The following is a 21,377-nucleotide window of genomic DNA, read 5'->3' on the forward strand; positions in this document are numbered from 1 at the left end:
CGGTACAGGCCCCTGGCAGCCGGCACAGACCACCGACAGCCGGCACAGGCCCCCGAAGGCCCGTACAGACCACCGGCAGCCAGCACAGGCCCCTGACAGGCCTGTACAGACCCCCGAGAGGCCGGTACAGACCACCGGCAGCCGGCACAGGCCGCCGACAGGCCTGTACAGACCCCCGAGAGGCCCATACAGACCACCGGCAGCCGGCACAGGCCCCAAGAGGACAGTACAGACCACCGGCAGCCAGCACAGGCCCCCAACAGGCCTGTACAGACCCCCGAGAGGCCCGTACAGACCCCCGACAGTCGGCACAGCCCCCCCGCAGTCAGCACAGACCGCGCATCATGATGCGCACAGACCGCGCATCATGATGACATCATTTCAGCAGCCAATCACAGCCACAACAGTGGCTCATTGCATTATGGGGACTTCCGATTCCGGTATCCGATATTGAAAAAATATCGGTACTCGGTATCGGAATTCCGATACAGCGAATATCGGTCGATACCTGATATTTGCAGTATCGGAATGCTCAACACTAATCATGACACTAATATTGAAGTTATTAGGGGGGTGCTAAGGTATCTCATCTAATAATGTAGATGTCTGGAGTGATTGTTGTGATAGTGCAGCAACTTATTCGAGAAAATAGATACTTAGTGTTCTGGTCACACAGTGTGATGGTTAACACTGTGCATTTAGGTTGCTGCTTTGCTGCCTCTAGTTCGCCATTGTTCACATTAGCTGCAGTTTTACATCGCTGCACGGTGGACCTCGGGTTGCATTCGCACGTTATTATGTTTCATTTAGTGCGATCTGCTAACCCTAACAGGAGCCTTGCACACAATCCATTGATTGCTATGTGTTAGAAGGTCTGTCCACTTCAGTGATTCTAGGCCTACCTTGACTGACTACACAATCCTGTGGTAGATTGGCAGGCAAGGGAGGTAGTGAGGTGGAACAGCTAATGTTTAAATAACTGTATATCAATGGTCTCTACCAGGTCATGGCCGAAATGGCAGAAGTTGCTACCTCACCGTCTTTATGGTTGCTCAATCAATTTAATTTCAGAAGTCAAGTTGCCAAAGAACAGGCTATATATCATTTCAGGTCCTCAGCAGCAATCCAGAAAGGATTATATTACAGAGAGCCTTGCTAAAGAGCATACCAAACACTCCTCATCTCCTGTGGCAGCAAGGTTTTTCTTTGTCAAGAAAAAGGATGAAGATCTGTGCCCTTTGGCCTTCCACTGAATAGGAACACTGTTTGGGATCAATACCCTCAACATCTCGTCCCAGATCTTTTCAATCAGATCGTCGGGGCAAAATGGTTTATAAAACTTGATCTTATTGGGGCTTATAATTTTATCGGCATTAGGGAGTGGGATGAGTGGAAGACAGCATTCAATACCACAGAGGGGCATTGGGAAAAACTTATCATGCCATTTGAGATGACCAATGATCTGGCTGTTTTTCAACATTTTGTAAATTATATTTTCTTAAACTTGGCATGTAGATTTGTAGTAGTCTATTATGATGACACATTATTTTTTTTGCCTGATCTTGAGTCACACCAAGTATACATGTAAGACAGATGTTGCAAGTACTTAGGGACAAAAAGCTCTATGTCAAGTCAGAAAATATGTATGTTTGCCATTCAAAAGATTCCTTTTCTTGGATATCTATTATCATCAATCGTTTTTCATATGGATCCTGCAAAAGTCCGGGCAGTCCTGTATTGGAATCTTCCTGAAATTTGAAGGTTTTACAACAGATTCCTGGTTTTGCAAACTACTACGGCAAGTTCATCAAGAACTTTTTGATAGTGGTTAAACCACTAATGGATATGACCAGAAAAGGGACAGGCATTTCGAGATGGTTTAGACCTGCCAGTGAAGCATTTGCATCTTTAAAGAAAAGTTTCACTTCTGCTCCGGTTCTCATATGGCCCGATGATACTCAACCTTTCAGTCTGGAGGTAGATGCATTGGAGGTAGGGGTCTCTAAGTAAATGGCAGCTGTGTGTGTTTTCTAGGAATGGTGTCATTTTTTTGAGGGACAATACACCCAGTCATGGTCATCATTGATCATGCCAATATTTGGTATGGCTGTGTAGGCTCCAAAAGTGCCCACAGTCTACAAACTTGTTGATTGGCTGTACTACAGCCTTTCAACAAGCTTTAAAAGACTGGTGAATCCATACAGCAAACCGGATGTACATTAAAAAGTCCATGTTCAGAGATCAACAGGGACACTTCTTTACCGTTCAGGTTCACTCATCCCTAGTCCTGTCATTGTCTACTGCAATATTACTTTTTAATTAATGGAGGGCCTGATGATCGTCTTCTATCCCCTGTTCTTAAAGAGCAATGCAGTAATGTACTCCAAACCGCAAAATAGTTTTGCCTTCACGCTCTGTAAATAGTAAAACTAATTTGGCAGAATGGTAACATTATTAATCGTTTATTCATAGGAGTCATTTCCTTTGGAAGCAAATTAACATTCCATTTATGAGGTTTGGATGAAAGGACTTCAAGAAACTTCTTGGGTATAATAAATCAGCTATGAGACCACAAAAGTCTTTACAAAGAGGATGTTTCTGTAGAAGGAGCTTTGACTGTCTCAAAGCTCATGTATTACAGAATCTGTGCATGACTCTGTAAAAACATCATAGATTATGTAATACACAGCTTACAAATAGTACAGCTCTGCCAAATCTATGGTCCTTTATATGATGCTTTAAAGGTGGAAAGTGAAATTTATTGCATTAAAATGAATTGCAGAAAGATAGATTGAATTTACACCCAGGTATTAATATTTGTAATTGGAATGGATTATTTTTCCCTATCATAACAGAAGACAAAAATATATGTGATGACAAAAATATTGATGTCCAATTACAATGCAATTTTGAAGGGAGGTTGCTACTACTAATGATAAGGTGTAGAGTATTGATCTTCCATTGGATCTCAAGATTTTTGTTTAGCTGGGGAAAAAATTAGCGGATATTATGAAGTTATCATACTGTGCCAGTGAAGTGATTGTAAAAGACTGGATAACCTAAACCCATTAAGCAAAATGAAGATTGATATTGAACGCTAAAGTATTTAACAATATGAGATAATCCACTATGTTAAAAAAAGAAAAGATCGGTTTAAAACTCTATGTTGAAATTGGCTATGATTGCCTGGAGTAGAAGAGAAATAGGAGTGAAGTGGGGAAGGGAGTGGATTATAATGAGTTTGTGTAGTTTTTGATAAGATATGTTTGAGAATTTATATTTGGTAAAATAATAAAAAGCAAGTTAAATGAAAAAAATCTGTAGTAATTCTTGAGACATGGTACAGGAAAAATATATCTTTGCACCGTGTTAGTCATAAGAGAAAAATATTAAAATTTGAGAGTCATCAGTGGTTGATACCTTTTAATGGCTAACTTAAAAGCTCGAAAGCTTGCTATCTGCTAATATCTTTTCAGATACAAATTTAAAAAAAACTGACCATGACATCCAATATAGACTAGGTGTGAACAGGTGCTTACCTAGAGTCACAAACTCATATATAATCAAATAAATAAGGCAGCACTCTGTAGCGTCATAGCTTGCAAACATGAAATATGAAAATTGAACTGCATAACTGCATTAAAAATATGAAAAATTGAGAATGCTTAGCACATAAATAGGCCAATTCTTATATACCTGGAAGCCACGTTAATGTGATTCTCATTTTCCAGGACCTAACACTGCCAAACCTCTCTTAGACTAAAGTCTTCATGTGTATGGGAACCTTTGAATCTTCTCTTGGACTGAAATCTATATCTTTGTAGTGGGGTAGGGTCCTGCTATGATTAAAAATGCCTGAGGCTAAAAGGCAGAGTGCTCAGTCAGAAGGCTAATGAATACAAGTTAAAAAAAACTGACCGTCACATCCAAATATAGACTAGCTTATTTTGTCTGGAGTGAATTATAAAAAATCTGTTATTTTTTGCAAAATTAAAGTAGAATTCCATTCCTCCCAAATAAATTTACCCAACTTAAGACAGAATAATATTGAGCAAGCACAGATACATCCCTAAGCTTTATTTGAACGTAGCGTTAATTTTTTTCTTTATCTTTTTGTTTTTTTAAATGCGTCCTCACCATAACATGCAATAACATTTACATTATTGCATGTTGGCTGCATTTATTGATGCGTTCTTCCATTTGATTTTTGAATTATTGATGACGAATTGAAGCATTTTTAGTACAAAAAAGCTTTGATTATGTACCTAAAAAGATAAGGGTGTTTTTATATGCATTAATAGATGTCTATAAAGAAAAAAATACACCAAAAACTCATAGTTCAACACCATCTTTAGATGCATGGTGGACTTGAGTTATTATAAGATCACATCCTCTTTTCTTGGACAGATATTTTTAGCAGATTTTGTGCACAAAAATCCAGTGCAAAAATGCAACTTTTATGCTATGTGGGACATGAGGCTTAACATACTCTGTGCCATGTGGGACCTAAGATAGCAAAACAATTACTAGAAGCTACAGCAGCTTCTTTGTGTATGTCTCTATCTCCACTGCTGTTCCCTCCTTCTTCTACCCTACCTCTCTCTTCATAGACTTCTATAGACAGCAATTGTAATTTGATTTCATCTCTGCTTCTCCTGGTGGATTTTTTCAGTGAATTCAGAGTGAATAATCAATGCAGTATTGCAGTAAGCTGGTGAAGGAGGAGAAGAATGTAATAATAGGAGAAGGGCATTTTTCCTGCAACAGGACATATAACAAATTTTATAATCTGTGCTTGAACTATTGATTAAAGGAGTTGTCCTGGACTTTAACATTGATGGCCTATGCTTATAATATGTCATCATTGTCTGATCGGGGGGTGTAACACATGGCACTCCAATCGATCAACTGTTTCCGGCGGGGGCAGCGGCAGCCAGAACTGCTCAGTAGGAAAGCTGCACAAAATAGTGGTCATGGTAGGGTACTGCACATTCACCCACTATTGATTTGAATACATAACAGATGTGCAGTAGAGTTGAGTGAATTTTTCAAATTTTGGTTTTGATTACGATCGGTGACAAATATTGTTTTTGCAATATTCGCTGAACACAGCTGAATGTCATTGGAGTCAATGGGAGTAGAAATGACCTAATTTGCTTGGAATCGATCGATAAACATAAATAGGTTACCAATATTGCACGAACGTGGCAAATTCAGATTCAGCGACCGATATCAGACATATTCACTCAACTCTAATGTGCAGTAACAGGCTGCGGCCACTATACAGTTGATGGAGGTTGCACTTCCACCATGACATGTGACATGTGTTGCACATGTGTTGCACTTCCACCAATCAGACATTGATGACCTATCCTAAGTTCCGGATAACCCCTTTAATCAAAAGGTTTTTTTTTTAAATTTGAAGTACAGTTTAGCAAAATGCATAACGTGCCTAGCATGTTTCTCTAATTTTAGTGAAAACAACCCTTAAAATGAAGAACTAAGGGTTAACTCAACTAGATAATTTCCAGACATGTACATAATATTTATGCAGCATTTACTGGATATATTTGAATTCTCTCTTCATCTCTCTTATCTGATCTATTTTTGCACTCTTCCTAGAATGATCTGTTATGTCTTTCTGTTTGTCCTTGTTTTAGGTCATTAATTTTTGAGAAATGGTAACAAGGCACGGCAAACAGAGAGGGAGGGGGAGGGATAAGATTAAAAGAGACTGAGGCGGTATAATTTGCCAGGAATCACCTAAGAAACCATGTTGCGATAAAAAGACACATTTTTCAGGCAGCTGTTAATGTGGCTGGCATGTTAATTATATGGGTGCTCTTATATCAATGGAGACTACAGAAAATACATGAATAATGTGTAAAAGAGTATGATACAAGATATGTGATGAGCAAAGCTACAGAGGGCATATAGTACATGTAAAAGAATATGGAGCACGGGAAGCTAATTCTGCTCAAAATATGTCAAAAATGTAATTGTAGCTATTGTGATTGATTCTTTTTTAAATGATAAGTAATAAATCATGTAACATTTTCAAATAATGTGAGTTTAAAATGTGTGTACAACTAAATACATACAAGTACTTAAGTGTATCTTGTCACTTGTGTTTCATTGCTCCCATTTGCATTAAAACAGCTGCTATTATATACAACCCCCAGGTTTTTTGTGGTTACTGCTAATAAGATATACCCAAGACTGCAAAATGAACATTTACAGTATATATTGACTTTAGGGCCTACATTATGCCTCTGCATTTTAATTTTTTTTCTTGTTATGCCATTTGCAAATCAGATTAATTTATTTTACATATTGATAGATCAGACTCTTACAAATACAGCGATATCAGGTATATGTTTTTCTTTAGTTGTTTTATTTTTAATGGAGCAAAAGAGGGGATGATAATTTAACTATTAACTACTATTATTTTAACTTTTTACTGTATTTAATATTCAGCTTAAGGGATCTGAAGCTGCGATCATCTGATTTCTTGTGAAATAATACAGTGCATCAGCCCTGCTATATATAGCTAAAATCAAGTGGGTTTCACAGGAGGATTATAATCATATTCACATGGGTCTTAAGCAGACCCCCAGCTATCATGACAACTCATCAGCTCCCCGCAATCAAGTCACGGGTGCACCAATGTGAGGGTGTAATGAAGGCCCCCCCTTCCGATGAGCGTTAAACTGCTACTTTAAGAGATTGAAGCGGCATTTAACAGGTTAACTACTGCGTGCTCCACTCCACACACTTATGTTAGAGGCAAATGATTGTTGACTAAATCAGCCATCATCTGCCAGATGATGCAGGCTCAGTGTGCAAGCTCACATTAAAGTTAGCACATAAATGTACATCATATGTCATGAAGGGGTTAAAGTAATTTGAAAAGGACTGATCTAGACCTTGTTTTAATCTAATGCTCTGATTGGCTGATGTCAAAGCTTTCATTGAAAATGTGTTATAGCATTTCAGAGAAAATATAATTTAATGAACGGGCCAGGGGCAATAGCTGGAGGGAAGACTGGTCTTGTACTTCCCCGATAACTTTTCTCAGCTGATTTTCGCTGATTGACAGATCTCCATCTATGGGACAGATCTGTCAATCATCTGGAGCAGTGCTCAGATAAGCTGGCCGAGGGCAGTATGATGATCTACAAAGTACATTTTCTCTGATAATGTAGGAGTATTTCTGTGAAAAAATGTAAGTGGTTAAAATCATGCAGCCAAGCCCTGATGTATGCTTCCGCTGTTTTGGTAGCATGCTTCACTTCACAGGTTCCCTTCAAAAAGGATATATCATCATTAACTACAGTATGATTTAATAAAAAAAAAGTTCTCAGAGAAATAAAAATAATTGATTTAAAAAAAACAACTCAACAGACAAGAAACATTATTAGCAACACCTTTGATAGGGTGTATCGAACATCAAAACAACCAGGTGGGCACAGAGAGAGACATATAGAACAAACTCTATAGTGAATATTTTTTTATAAAGCTGGTCATCTAGCAACATGTTTCTTGAGAAATGTTGAGCCAACAGAAAAGATAACAAAATAAAATAGTTATCTATAGAAAGTGATCAGATATATAGTTAAAGATCTGATATTATGACCTGTCCATTGTCTCCCAGAGCCCTACACAATTTGTTGCATGTTTGTTAAATGCCCAGGCTGTAAAAATGATCTTAAGGCATTTTGACCTAGGGTTACAGCTCCAAGTCACTTGTGACCCATTGTGGAATATCCTGTTCTTTAAGACGAAATTTTCAAGAACAATTAGAAAGACACTTATTTTAACAAGACATTTATAATTGTTCTCATAGGATCTGACAAATTCTATCAATGATTCCTTTAGAATTCACTATTACGTGAACTATTCATGGAAAAAAAATGTAAACCATGTTTTTTTTTTATTGCCTGCCACAAAACAGGATCTTATTCATTCTATAAAATCATAATAGTGCAGATATAAAAATTGTTCTAGTGAAGGTAATAACATAACAACAGAACAGCTCTGCACAGTAATAATTTACATAAAGATATTAAAATATATCACCTAAGTTATTAGAAACTCAAGTTTCTCCAATAAAAATCATGGTTATAAACACACTTGGAAATATGTTTCCATAGTACTGGGGAGAAAGGAAAGATAAATATGGTCTGTTTGTAAGGGAAAGAAAATATAAGAGCCTTCTATATAAAATAATAAACAGTATTATAAAATGTAGTGTAAGTATATTTAGAATGCAGCGATATACAAAGCAGTAGAAATACAGGAAGCTAAGCATTCTATTCACTTATTATTACAATTAAAAAGGACCTTTCACCAATGTTTTCTTAATAAACTAACTACATGCAATGTAAATGTGGCTGCAGAGTGGAAAACAGGAAAACAAAAATTATTTTTTATTTTTTATTTCTCCTTTCTGTTGCGGAGATATTACAAATCAATTATTTGGTACCTAATGAGTTAAACTTAGCTTAAATTTAAGTTCAAGTGGGTGTTATTAGATAAATTTCACTGGGGGCGTGTACTCCTGCTTCCTACATGACACTGACCAATCATAAGCAGAAAGAAACATAGAAGTACAAAAGGATCTATGATGATGTCATGAGGGTCATATGACCTCAGTTCACAAATCCAGCCTGTGTGTGCCCCCTAAATAGGCACTGAAGGTATATAACACAGCACAGTGGTTTGGAAATATTAACTTGGGTTAATAGCTTCACACTTAAGAGCTATTAAATATATATTCAGTGTTAATTTAGGTTGCAAACTTTGGTTGGCAGGATTAGTAGACTCAGGTCATATTACCCTGATGACTTCATCATAGATCCTTGTAAAACTTCTATGTTGCTGGCTGCTTATGATTGGTCAGCGTCATGCAGGGAGAAGAAGTACATGCCCCAAGTGAAAAATATCTAATAACACCCACTTGGACATAACTAAAGTGGTCAATATAGCTGTCAAATATTTGTGTCAAATAGTGTGTCCAGTTCAAAATAAACATTTTGGTGAAAGTTCCTCTTTAAAAATTTAGTTACTTTTTAAAGATGACCCAATCTACAGTTCTCAATACAAGACATTAAAGGGGTAGTCTACTACAACGTCAACCATTTCTTAAACTAAGTGTTCAGCTCTGATAAAATAATAAAGTATATACTCACCTCCCGTGCCAGCTCCATTCCAGCAGTGTCGACACTGATGCTCCTGAGGCTGTGATGCATCGGAATGACATGTGATGCCCTGCACCCAATCAGTGCTGGCATCACTGTCTCTGCCTTCAAACAAACTGAACATGAAGATGAAGTCCAGGATGAGCTGCAGCCTTGGCTTCATTTTCTTGTTCAGTTCAAGCAAAGGTGAAGACAGTGATGCCAGCACTGATTGGGTGTCATTGTCACGTGTCACAACTAGTGTTGAGCATTCCAATACTGCAAATATCGGGTATCGGATGATATTCGCTGTATCGGAAATCCGATACCGAGCACCGATATTTTTTCAATATCGGATACCGGAATCGGAAGTCCCCATAATGCAATGAGCCACTGTTGTGGCTGTGATTGGCTGCAGAAATAATGTCATCATGATGCGCGGTCTGTGCCGACTGCGGGGGGCCTGTACCGACTGTGGGGGGCCTGTACGGGCCTGCCGGGGGCCTGTGCCAGCTGTCGGGGGTCTGTACGGGCCTGCCGGGGGCTTGTGCCGGCTGCCGGGGGTTTGTACGGGCCTGCCGGGAGCTTGTGCCGGCTGTCGGGGGTCTGTACGGGCCTGCTGGGGGCCTGTGCCGGCTGCCAGGGGTCTGCACGGGCCTGCCGGGGGCCTGTGCCGGCTGTCGGGGGTCTGTACGGGCCTGCCGGGGTCTTGTGCCAGCTGCCGGGGGTTTGTACGGGCCTGTCGGGAGCTTGTGCCGGCTGCTGGGGGTCTGTACGGGCCTGCCGGGGGCCTGTGCCGGCTGCCAGGGGTCTGTACGGGCCTGCCGGGGGCTTGTGCCGGCTGCTGGGGGTCTGTGCGGGCTAGCCGGGGGCTTGTGCCGGCTGCCGGGGGTCTGTACGGGCCTGCCGGGTGCCTGTGCCGGCTGCCGGGGGTCTGTGCGGGCCTGCCGGGGGTCTTGTGTGTGTGCATCGTCCGATGGGACTACAAGTCCCATCGGGCGATGCATGCTACAATGACAGTGATTGACACATTAGTCAATGATGGGACAGTAGTAGTCCCATCATCCAGCTAATGTGTTGAATGTAAGACAAAAAAATATATATATACATACCACATACATACTATATACTACATACATACCACATATATACTACATTCATACTACATACATACTACATACATACTACATACATACGACATGCTACAGACATACAGTACATACTACATTCATACTAAACACATACTACATATATACTACATACATACTACATACATACTACATATATGCTACATTCATACAACATACATACATACATACTACATGCATACTACATATATACTGCATTCATACTACATACATACTACATACATACTACATATACACTACATTCATACAACATACATACATACTACATATATACTACATTCATACTACATACATACTACATACATACAACATGCTACAGACATACAGTACATACTACATACATACTACATATATATTACATATATACTACATTCATACTAAATGCATACAACATACATACTACATATATACTACATTCATACTACATACATACTACATGCTACAGACATACAGTACATACTACATACTACATATATACTACATTCATACTACATACATACTACATATATACTACATTCATACAACATACATACATACTACATACATACTACATATATACAACATACATACATACTACATATATACTACATTCATACAACATACATGCATACTACATACTACATACATACAACATACATACAACATGCTACAAACATACAACATACATACAACATACCATACATACATACATACAACACACATACTACATACCACATACATACATTCATACAATACATACATACTACATACATATTACATACAATATATTCATACATCCATACAATACATACATATAGACATACAGTACATATAACATAGAGTATATACTCACCAATACTTGTCACATTGTTCCCATGTGTCATCTATGAAAAAATATGAAAATAGCAAACAAGCCATATACTCCCTGATCTGCAGAAATCCACGTGTCCCACTCCGATTTCCCGTGGAGAACAGCAGCATCAGCTGATGCGACCGCTCTCTACAGGGCTCCAGGAATCCAATGACGGGAGGTAGGTATCCTTCCACACTGTATTCCTCCACCACTGTAAAAAAATAGTCCCTGGTCTCACTTTATGGCAAAAGCTGCATGGGAACGTTTTCACACAGCAATGCCAAAAGTGAGACTAGGGACATGTTGTATGTATGTTGTATGTATGTAGTATGTAGTATGTATGTATGTTGTAAGAATGTAGTATGTATGTATTGTATGAATGTATGTATGTTGTATGTAGTATGTATGTTGTATGTCTGTAGCATGTTGCATGTATGTAGTATGTACTATGTATGTATGTTGTATGAATGTAGTATGTATGTATTGTATGAATGTATGTATGTTGTAGTATGTATGTAGTATGTATGTTGTATGTCTGTAGCATGTTGTATGCATGTTGTATGTATGTAGTAAGTATGTAGTATGTATGTTGTATGAATGTAGTATATATGTAGCATGTATGTATGTTGTATGAATGTAAGATATATGTAGTATGAATGTGGTATGTATGTTGTAGGTATGTTGTATGTCTGTAGCATGTTGTATGTATGTATTTAGTATGTATGTATGTTGTATGAATGTAGTATATATGTATGTATGTAGTATGTATGTAGTATGTTGTATGAATGTAGTATATATGTATGTAGTATGTATGTATGTTGTATGAATGTAGTATATATGTAATATGAATGTAGTATGTATGTTGTATGTATGTAGTAAGTATGTAGTATGTATGTATGTATGTTGTATGAATGCAGTATATATGTAGTATGTATGTATGTTGTATGAATGTAGTATGTATGTAGTATGTATGTAGTATGTATATATATTTTTTTTACATTCAACACATTAGCCGGATGATGGGACTACTACTGTTCCATCAATGGCTAATGTGTCAATCACTGTCATTGTAGCTTGCATAGCCTGATGGGACTTGTAGTCCCATCGGACGATGCCTGCACACACACAAAACCCCCAGCTGGCCCGCACAGACCCCCAGCAGCCAGCACAAGCCCCTGGCAGGCCCGTACAGACCCCCGGCAGCTGGAACAAGCCCCCCGGCAGGCCCGTACAGAACCCCGGCAGCCGGCACAAGCCCCTGGCAAGCCCTTACAGACACCCGGCAGCCGGCACAAGCCCCTGGCAGGCCCACACAGACCTCCACCAGCCGGCACAAGCCCCCGGCAGGCCCGTACAGACCCCCGCCAGGCGGCACAAGCCCCCAGCAGGCCCATACAGACCCCCGGCAGCCGACACAAGCCCCCGACAGGCCCGTACAGACCCCCGACAGCCGGCACAAGCCCCCGGCAGGCCCATACAGACCCCCGGCAGGCCCGCACAGACCCCGCCCGCACACACAGACACGCACAGTGTCCGCCCACGCACCACCCACACTCTTCCCCCATTCCGAACTGGATGTGCAAGTAAAGAAAGGGGTTTTTTTCATTCCGATATTTCTGTCCCATTGACTTGAATGGGACTTCCGGTATCGGAATTGGCGATACCCGATAATTTTTTTGTATCGGGCCGATCCAATCCGATCCGATGTTTCTCTATATCGGATGGTATCGCTCAACACTAGTCACAACACTGCATCACAGCCCTGTGGAGAGCGAGTGCCGACACCACTGGAACGACGCCGGCATGGGAGATGAGTACAAACTTTATTATTTTATAGAGTCCAAATATATAGTTTAACCCCTTTCTGACATCTGATGTAATATTCCGTCCATGTAACCTGGGTGGGCCAATCTGACCAGGTAAAGAATATTACGTCATCTCGATCGGCCGCCTCCGGATGTCAGCTAAGTCTGATAGCTGACACCCAGCCTTACGTGCTAAGAGTGGTTACCGGCTGCTCCCAGCACTTTAACCCCCTAAATGCTGCTATTGAACACAATAGCATCATTCCGGAAGCTGGCAGAAAGCTGACAGCCCCTCTGCCTTTGGATCAGAGACCGCGCAGCGTGACGTGGGGTCCCGATAGTTGCAGTGGTAACCTGATATCATCATGGTGACATCCGAGTCACCAGAGTGAGGAAACTTGCTGATCATGCACAGTGCATGTTCAGTGAGGGGTCTCAATGTCAGTGCACAGCTGACATCATCTATGGCATAAGGATGCTGCTTCATCTACATGCTGTAGAAGCAATCAGCCTGGAAAAAAATGACTGTCCCATAGTGGGACTTAGTAAAAAAGTTAACCTAAAAGTAAAAAAAAATGAAGTAATTGTTAAAATATTAAAAAAAAATAACAAATAATTATAATGAATCAATATACACTCACTGGCCACTTTATTAGGTACACCATGCTAGTAAGGGGTTGGACCCCCTTTTGCCTTCAGAACTGCCTCAATTCTTCGTGGCAGAGATTCAACAAGGTGCTGGAAGCATTCCTCAGAGATTTTGGACCATATTGACATGATGGCATCACACAGTTGGCGCAGATTTGTCGGCTGCACATCCCTGATGCGAATCTCCCGTTCCACCACATCCCAAAGATGCTCTATTGGATTGAGATCTGGTGACTGAGGAGGCCATTTGAGTACAGTAAACTCATTGTCATGTTCAAGAAACCAATCTGAGATGATTCGAGCTTTATGACATGGCGCATTATCCTGCTGAAAGTAGCCATCAGATGTTGGGTACATTGTGGTCATAAAGGGATGGACATGGTCAGCAACAATACTCAGGTAGGCTGTGGCGTTGCAACGATGCTCAATTGGTACCAAGGGGCCCAAAGAGTGCCCAGAAAAAATTCCCCACACCATGACACCACCACCACCAGCCTGAACCGTTGATACAAGGCAGGATGGATCCATGCTTTCATGTTGTTTACGCCAAATTCTGACCCTACCATCCGAATGTCGCAGCAGAAATCGAGACTCATCAGACCAGGCAACGTTTTTCCAATCTTCTACTGTCCAATTTCGATGAGCTTGTGCAAATTGTAGCCTCAGTTTCCTGTTCTTAGCTGAGAGGAGTGGTACCCAGTGTGGTCTTCTGCTGCTGTAGCCCATCTGCCTCAAAGTTCGACGCACTGTGCGTTCAGAGATGCTCTTCTGCCTACCTTGGTTGTAACGGGTGGCAATTTGAGTCACTGTTGCCTTTCTATCAGCTCGAACCAGTCTGCCCATTCTCCTCTGACCTCTGGCATCAACATGGCATTTCCGGCCACAGAACTGCCGCTCACTGGATTTTTTTTCTTTTTCGGACCATTCTCTGTAAACCCTAGAGATGGTTGTGCGTGAAAATCCCAGTAGATCAGCAGTTTCTGAAATTCTCAGACCAGCCCTTCTGGCACCAACAATCATGCCACGTTCAAAGGCACTCAAATCACCTTTCTTCCCCATACTGATGCTCGGTTTGAACTGCAGGAGATTGTCTTGACCATGTCTACATGCCTAAATGCACTGAGTTGCCGCCATGTGATTGGCTGATTAGAAATTAAGTCTTAACACACAGTTGGACAGGTGTACCTAATAAAGTGGCCAGTGAGTGTATATTCTACCACTAAATAAATATTTGTATGAAAAAAAATCTATACAATAAATATACACATATTTGGTATCTCTGCGTCTACAACGACCTGACTTATAAAAGTGTCCCACTAGTTAACCCCTTTAGGGAACACTATGAAAGAAAATGAATAACAAGGCAAAAAACTATGCTTTATCATCATGCCACTGAACTAAAAGTGGAACAATACGCGATCAAAAACACGAACATACAGTAAATAAACATGGTACCGCTAAAAACGTCATCTTGTCCCGCAAAAACCTTGTTGCCATACAGCTACATCAGCGGGAAATTAAAAAAGTTATAGCTCTCAGAATAAAGCGATGCAAAACTAATTATTTTTCTATAAAATAGTTTTTATTGCATAAAGCGCTAAAACATAAAAAAGATAAATGAGTTATCACTAGTGTTGAGCGATACTTTCCAATATTGGGAAATATCGGATCGGATTGGATCGTACCAATACCCAAAAAGTATAGGGTATCGTCGATTCCGATACCGGAAACCCATGCAAGTTAATGGGACAGAAATATCGGAATTAAAAAAAACCTTTCTTTACTTGCACATCCAGTTCAAGAGGGGGGAAGAGTGTGGGCGGTGCATGGGCGGAAACTGTGCATGTCTGTGTGTGCGGGCGGGGACTGTACGGGCCTCTCCGGGGTCTGTGTGGGCATGCTGGGGGTCTGTGCGGGCTGCTGGGGGTCTGTGCAGGCTTGCCAGGGGTCTGTGCGGGCCTGCCGGGGGTCTGTGTGGGCCTGCTGGGGGTCTGTGCGGGCCTCCTGGGGGTCTGTGGGGGCTGCCGGGGGTCTGTGCGGGCCTGCCGGGGGTCTGTGTGTGCCTGCCGGGGGTTGTGTGTGTGTGTGCAGGCATCGTCCGATGGGACTACAAGTCCCATCGGGCTATGCCTGCTACAATGACAGTGATTGACACATTAGCCAATGATGAGACAGTAGTAGTAACATTATCCGGCTAATGTGTTGAAAGTAAAAAAAAAAAAAACATACATGCTACATACACACTAAATATACACTACATTCATACAACATGCATACATACATACATACTACATACATACTACATATATACTACATTCATACAACATACATACATACTACATACATACTACATGTATACTACATACATACTACATACATACTTCATATATACTACATTCATACAACATACATACATACATAGTACATACTACATATATACTACATTCATACAACATACATACATACATACTACATGCATACTTCATATATACTACATTTGTACAACATACATACATACTACATACATACTTCATATATACTACATTCATAAAACATGCATACATACTACATACATACTACATATATACTACATCCTTACAACATACATACATACATACATAGTGCATACTACATACATACAACATACATAAAACATGCTACAGACATACAACATACATACTACATACATACTACATACAATACATTCATACATTCATACAATACATACATATAGACATACAGTACATATAACATACTCACATACTCACCATCACTTGTCACTTTGCTCCCGAATCCAGTGTCATCTGTAAAAAATATTAAAATAACAAACAACCGATATACTCCCTGATCCGCAGAAATCCACGAGTGTCCCACGATGATCTCGTGTGGAGAACAGCAGCATCAGCTGATGCCACCGCTCTCTAAGGGCCCCAGGAATACAATGATGGGAGGTAGGTATCCTTCCGCACTGTATTCCTCCGCCACTGTAAAAAAATAGTCCCTAGTCTCACTTTTGGCATTGCTGTGTGAGAAAGTTCCCACGCAGCTTTTGCCATAAAGTGAGACCAGTGAACTATAGTAACCTCTCAGTGATGCACTGCAGGAGATCGTCGTGGGACACTCGTGGATTTCTGTGGATCAGGGAGTATATCGGTTGTTTGTTATTTTAATATTTTTTACAGTGAGATGACACTGGCTTCGGGGATCAAAGTGACAAGTGATGGTGAGTATGGACTCTATGTTATATGTACTGTATGTCTATATGTATGTATTGTATGAATGTACTGTATGTAGTATGTATGTAGTATGTATGTTGTATGAATGTAGTATTTATGTAGTATGTATGTAGTATGTATGTATGTATGTTGTATGAATGTAGTATATATGTAGTATGTATGTAGTATGTATGTATGTATGTATGTATGTTGTATGAATGTAGTATATATGTAGTATGTATGTAGTATGTATGTATGTTGTATGAATGTAGTATATATGTAGTATGCATGTATTATGTATGTTGTATGAATGTAGTATGTATGTAGTATGTATGTATGTTGTATGAATGTAGTATGTATGTAGTATGTATGTATGTTGTATGAATGTAGTATATATGAAGTATGTATGTAGTATGTATGTATGTTGTATGAATGTTGTATATATGTAGTATGTATGTAGTATGTATGTTTTTTATTTTTTATTTTTTTACATTCAACACATTAGCCGGATGATGGGACTACTACTGTCCCATCATTGTCTAATGTGTCAATCACTGTCATTGTAGCAGGCATCGCCCGATGGGACTTGTAGTCCCATCGGATGATGCCTGCACACACACACAACCCCCGGCAGGCCCGCACAGACCCCCGGCAGCCCGCACAGACCCCCGGCAGGCCCGTACAGACCCCCTGGCAGGCCCGCACAGACCCCCGGCAGCCCGCACAGACCCCCGACAGGCCCGTACAGACCCCCGGCAGCCCGCACAGACCCCCAGCAGGCCCGCACAGACCACGCATCATTCCAGCAGCCAATCACAGCCACAACACTGGCTCATTGCATTATGGGAACTTCCGATTCCGGTATTCGATATTGTAAAAATATCGGTATTCGGTATCGGAATTCCGATACAGCGAATATCGGCTGATACCCGATATTTGCAGTATCAGAATGCTCAACACTAGTTATCACTTTAATCATACTGACCCGAAGAATAAAACTGCTTTATCAGTTTTACCACACACAGAATGGTATAAACATCCCTCCAAAAGAAATTCAAGAATTGCTGGTTTTTGTTCATTCTGCCTCTCAAAAATCAGAATAAAAGCGATCAAAAAATGTAATGTGCCTGAAAATGGTACCAATTAAAACGTCAACTCGTCCCACAAAAAACAAGACCTCACATAACTCTGTGGGCCAAAATATGGAAAAATTATAGCTCTCAAGATGTGGTGATGCAACTATTTTTTGCAATAAAAAGCATCTTTCAGTGTGTGACAGCAACCAAACTTAAAAACCCACTATAAGGCCTCTTTCACATGTTCTGACATTTCCAGTAATGAGATGTCAGTGTCCATGTGTGCAATACTTGCAGCACACATGTGGCATCTGTGTGCCACGTCAGTACCATACGGACGGGTGCCAGGGAAAAAGCGTTGCAGTAAGTGCTGTTCCCTGGCACCGGGTGCTGAGCACGGCTCTCGTCTTTCACCCCTGCTCTGCCGGCGATTATCGCAAGCAGGAGAGAATGATGAGAGCTACATTTTTGTCATAAAAGAGACAGCAGGCAGCATCTGATGGGACTATTTCTCCCATCAGCCTACTTCTACTGCTGCTAATAACAGTGACAGAAGGAGCGGCTGATGAGGTATTCATCAGCCACTGCCTGGACCATAAATAATTGAACAATTGAAAGAAAACGGCATGGGTTCCCCTGTATTTTTTATAACTAGCCAGGCAAAAATCACAGCTGAGGGCTGCAATCCTCAGCTATTTTTAAAAAATTATTTAAATAAATAATTTAAAAAAATGGCATGACTTCCTCACATTTTTGACAACCAGCCTTGCTAAAGTTCACAGCTTGGGGCTGGTATTCTCAGGCTAGTAAGGGGCCATGGATATTGACCCCCCAGCCTATAAATAGCAGCCCGCAGCTGCACAGAAATGGCACATCTATTAGATGCGCCAATTCTGGCGCTTTGCCCGGCTCCTCCCACTTGCCCTGTAGCGGTGGCAAGTGGGGTTCATATTTGTGGGGGTTATGTCACCTTTGTATTGTCAGGTGACATCAAGCCCCGAGATTTGTAATGGAGAGGCGTCAATAAGACACTTATCCATTGCTAACACCATAGTCCCATTGTGTAAAAACACACACACACGAAGAATAAAGTCCATTAATTGAAAAAAATTACACAGACTCTTTTAAACCATACTTACAACCTCGCCTAACTCTACCAAAGCCCTTGTTCTCCTGTAATAAAACTAAAATAAAAAAACAACAATATATCATACCTGTCTGTCATTCTGTCTCATGCCGTTATCCATGTCCGGGCATAATTAGTTTTCAATCCGGACGGTGTCAGCCCAAGATGCAACCATCCAGGCTGAGAACCACTGGTGAATGAGCTGCTGTGAACGCAGCATCAGTGACCGAAGGTGACGTTATAGACATTACCTCTGTTAACTGGGTTCCGTTCCCAGCTAGATTCAGCTGCGATGAGATCCCCGCTAGCACCGTGAGCGCTGAATGACCAGGGTGACTTCGTAGAGGTTACCTCCGGTCACTGGGCTCCATTACCAGCCAAGCTGAGCTGTGCACTTCGTGGAATCCTGCACACTGCCAGGATTCCACAAATTTTATTGAAGTATAGTGACTATGAAAAAAATATATGGAGCCCAAAACGTCTTTTTAGTAAACTAACTCCTAAATGACTTGCAAAAAGGAGGAACGCAGGAGCACTCTGTAAAGACCAATATATATGCGAACACAAAATCTGTCATAATTGCTGAGTAAACTGTAATAAAAAGTGAAAAACAGTGCTGCTGCGTTCCTCATTTTTGCAAGTTATGTATTCATTGCAGTAGGCACCTGTTCATACTATATGGAGGTGCAGGTCAGGTTTTTTGTTCTATGCAGTGACTTTTAGATTGTTAGGTGTTTTTAACACTCTGATAGGCAAATAATCTGCAGTGGTGCTCCTGGGGTAAGTAAAACTTGTGATTGGTTTCCCCACACATTACAGGTACAGGATTTCCCGCAGCCCATATTCTGAATCTGTTCACTATAGGAAGGCACTGTGAAGTAGACTCAGCCTTTGGCCCAATTATATTCATTTATAGGTTACTGTCGATCAATACCGACCAGAAAATAAAATTTACAACCAAACTGTCAAAGTTTTAAGAAAATATTTAAGTGAGTTAGAAAAAGGATTTCTTTAAGTTTGTTAAAAAATTAGGGTGATTGATCACACAAATGACTCTAATCTGTCATCCTAATGATGTCCTATAAAGGCATTGTTAACCACATATACCTTTATAAATAAACATATACTATACCATCAAAACCAGCCCCTGTTAATAGCAATTATGAATAGTTCCACTAAAATATCATCACCATCATATCATCAGGCAATGATAAAACATAAGGGTCAAACTTGTTTTTTTTTAGCTGAAATACATAAGAAGATTAATGGTCTCATCTGTCAAGTACTAATTAAAAAAAAGAACATAAGTTACAAAATCGCCACAATAATTTTTGTTTGAAGCTACAAATTAAGTGGAATAAGACAGAAAGATTATATTTACCCTGCTAAATGCCAATAAAAAGTCCAGCCTCCCGGAATGCCTCATGCAGTGCCGCAACTTCCAGTATATGAGATGTTCCCATGCAAACACGAGCAAACTTAATCCCATTGCAACTAGAAGCATGTAGAAGACCCCCGCCATGTTGTCTATGTCCAGTTTGCTGCTCATAACTTCAATTTTGTCATTGTGACAAATCCCTGATAGCCACAGTCTTTCCAACATCTCAATCTCATCTGTAGAGAGAAATGCACAAGATATAATAATATGTTTCATGGCAATGAAATTAAATTAAGAAATTAGCAAAACCACATCAAAATAGTTTAAACAAATAGACCCCACAAATTACGATAATGTCCACAGGCAATGTTATACCACATACCTTTTACTCCATGCAAAAGAAATGATTAGCTGTTGACTTCTACTAGTTTACATCTATACCATTCACTTTTGCTTTGGTAGACCAGGACATATGTGCCCAGGTGAGATAGAATTGCACTAGAATTTGTTTTGTAATTTATGGCAAACGTCAAGATGTAGTATATTAGCTTATAAAAACAGCACCACACCTGTCCATGAGTTGCTAAAGTGAAATAGTTGAACTGCAACCTGTAGACATGCGTTGTGCAGATGGCAGTCTTTTTTTTCTGGTACAATGCCTTTAAAAAAATAAAAATACTGCTCTGTTACATGGCAATCTTAATCAAAAGTAATAATGATCTAGTAATTAGAGATGAGAGAACTTGATAGGAAAACGTTTGCCAATCTTACATTCCGCACGAACGTAGCTCATTCGGATTCATTTTCGGATTCCCGAGCATTTTTCCTAAGATTAGGCAAAAGTCGGCCAACGTACAGTAAATGACCAAGTTCACTAAGGGCTCTTTCAGGCATCATTGTTTGGCTAGCATCACTGGCCTTAAAATGTCCCGCATGGATGGCATCCCTGCGTCATCAATGTGACACGTAC

General features: G+C 40.4%; 1 protein-coding gene across 1 annotated transcript in view; it reads right to left on the reverse strand.

The window, feature by feature from the left end:
- The window catches only part of GRIN2D (glutamate ionotropic receptor NMDA type subunit 2D), a 699,139-nt gene that overhangs the window by 12,378 nt on the left and 665,384 nt on the right, over positions 1-21,377 (reverse strand). Inside the window, exon 11 of the mRNA XM_073571149.1 lies at positions 20,411-20,643. Coding sequence (XP_073427250.1) covers positions 20,411-20,643 — 233 coding nt within the window. The remainder of the gene's footprint in view (positions 1-20,410; positions 20,644-21,377) is intronic.

The sequence above is a fragment of the Dendrobates tinctorius genome, unplaced genomic scaffold, assembly GCF_039654945.1.
Source record: "Dendrobates tinctorius isolate UK_male_01 unplaced genomic scaffold, ASM3965494v1 ptg000028l, whole genome shotgun sequence".
Classification (NCBI taxonomy): domain Eukaryota; kingdom Metazoa; phylum Chordata; class Amphibia; order Anura; family Dendrobatidae; genus Dendrobates; species Dendrobates tinctorius.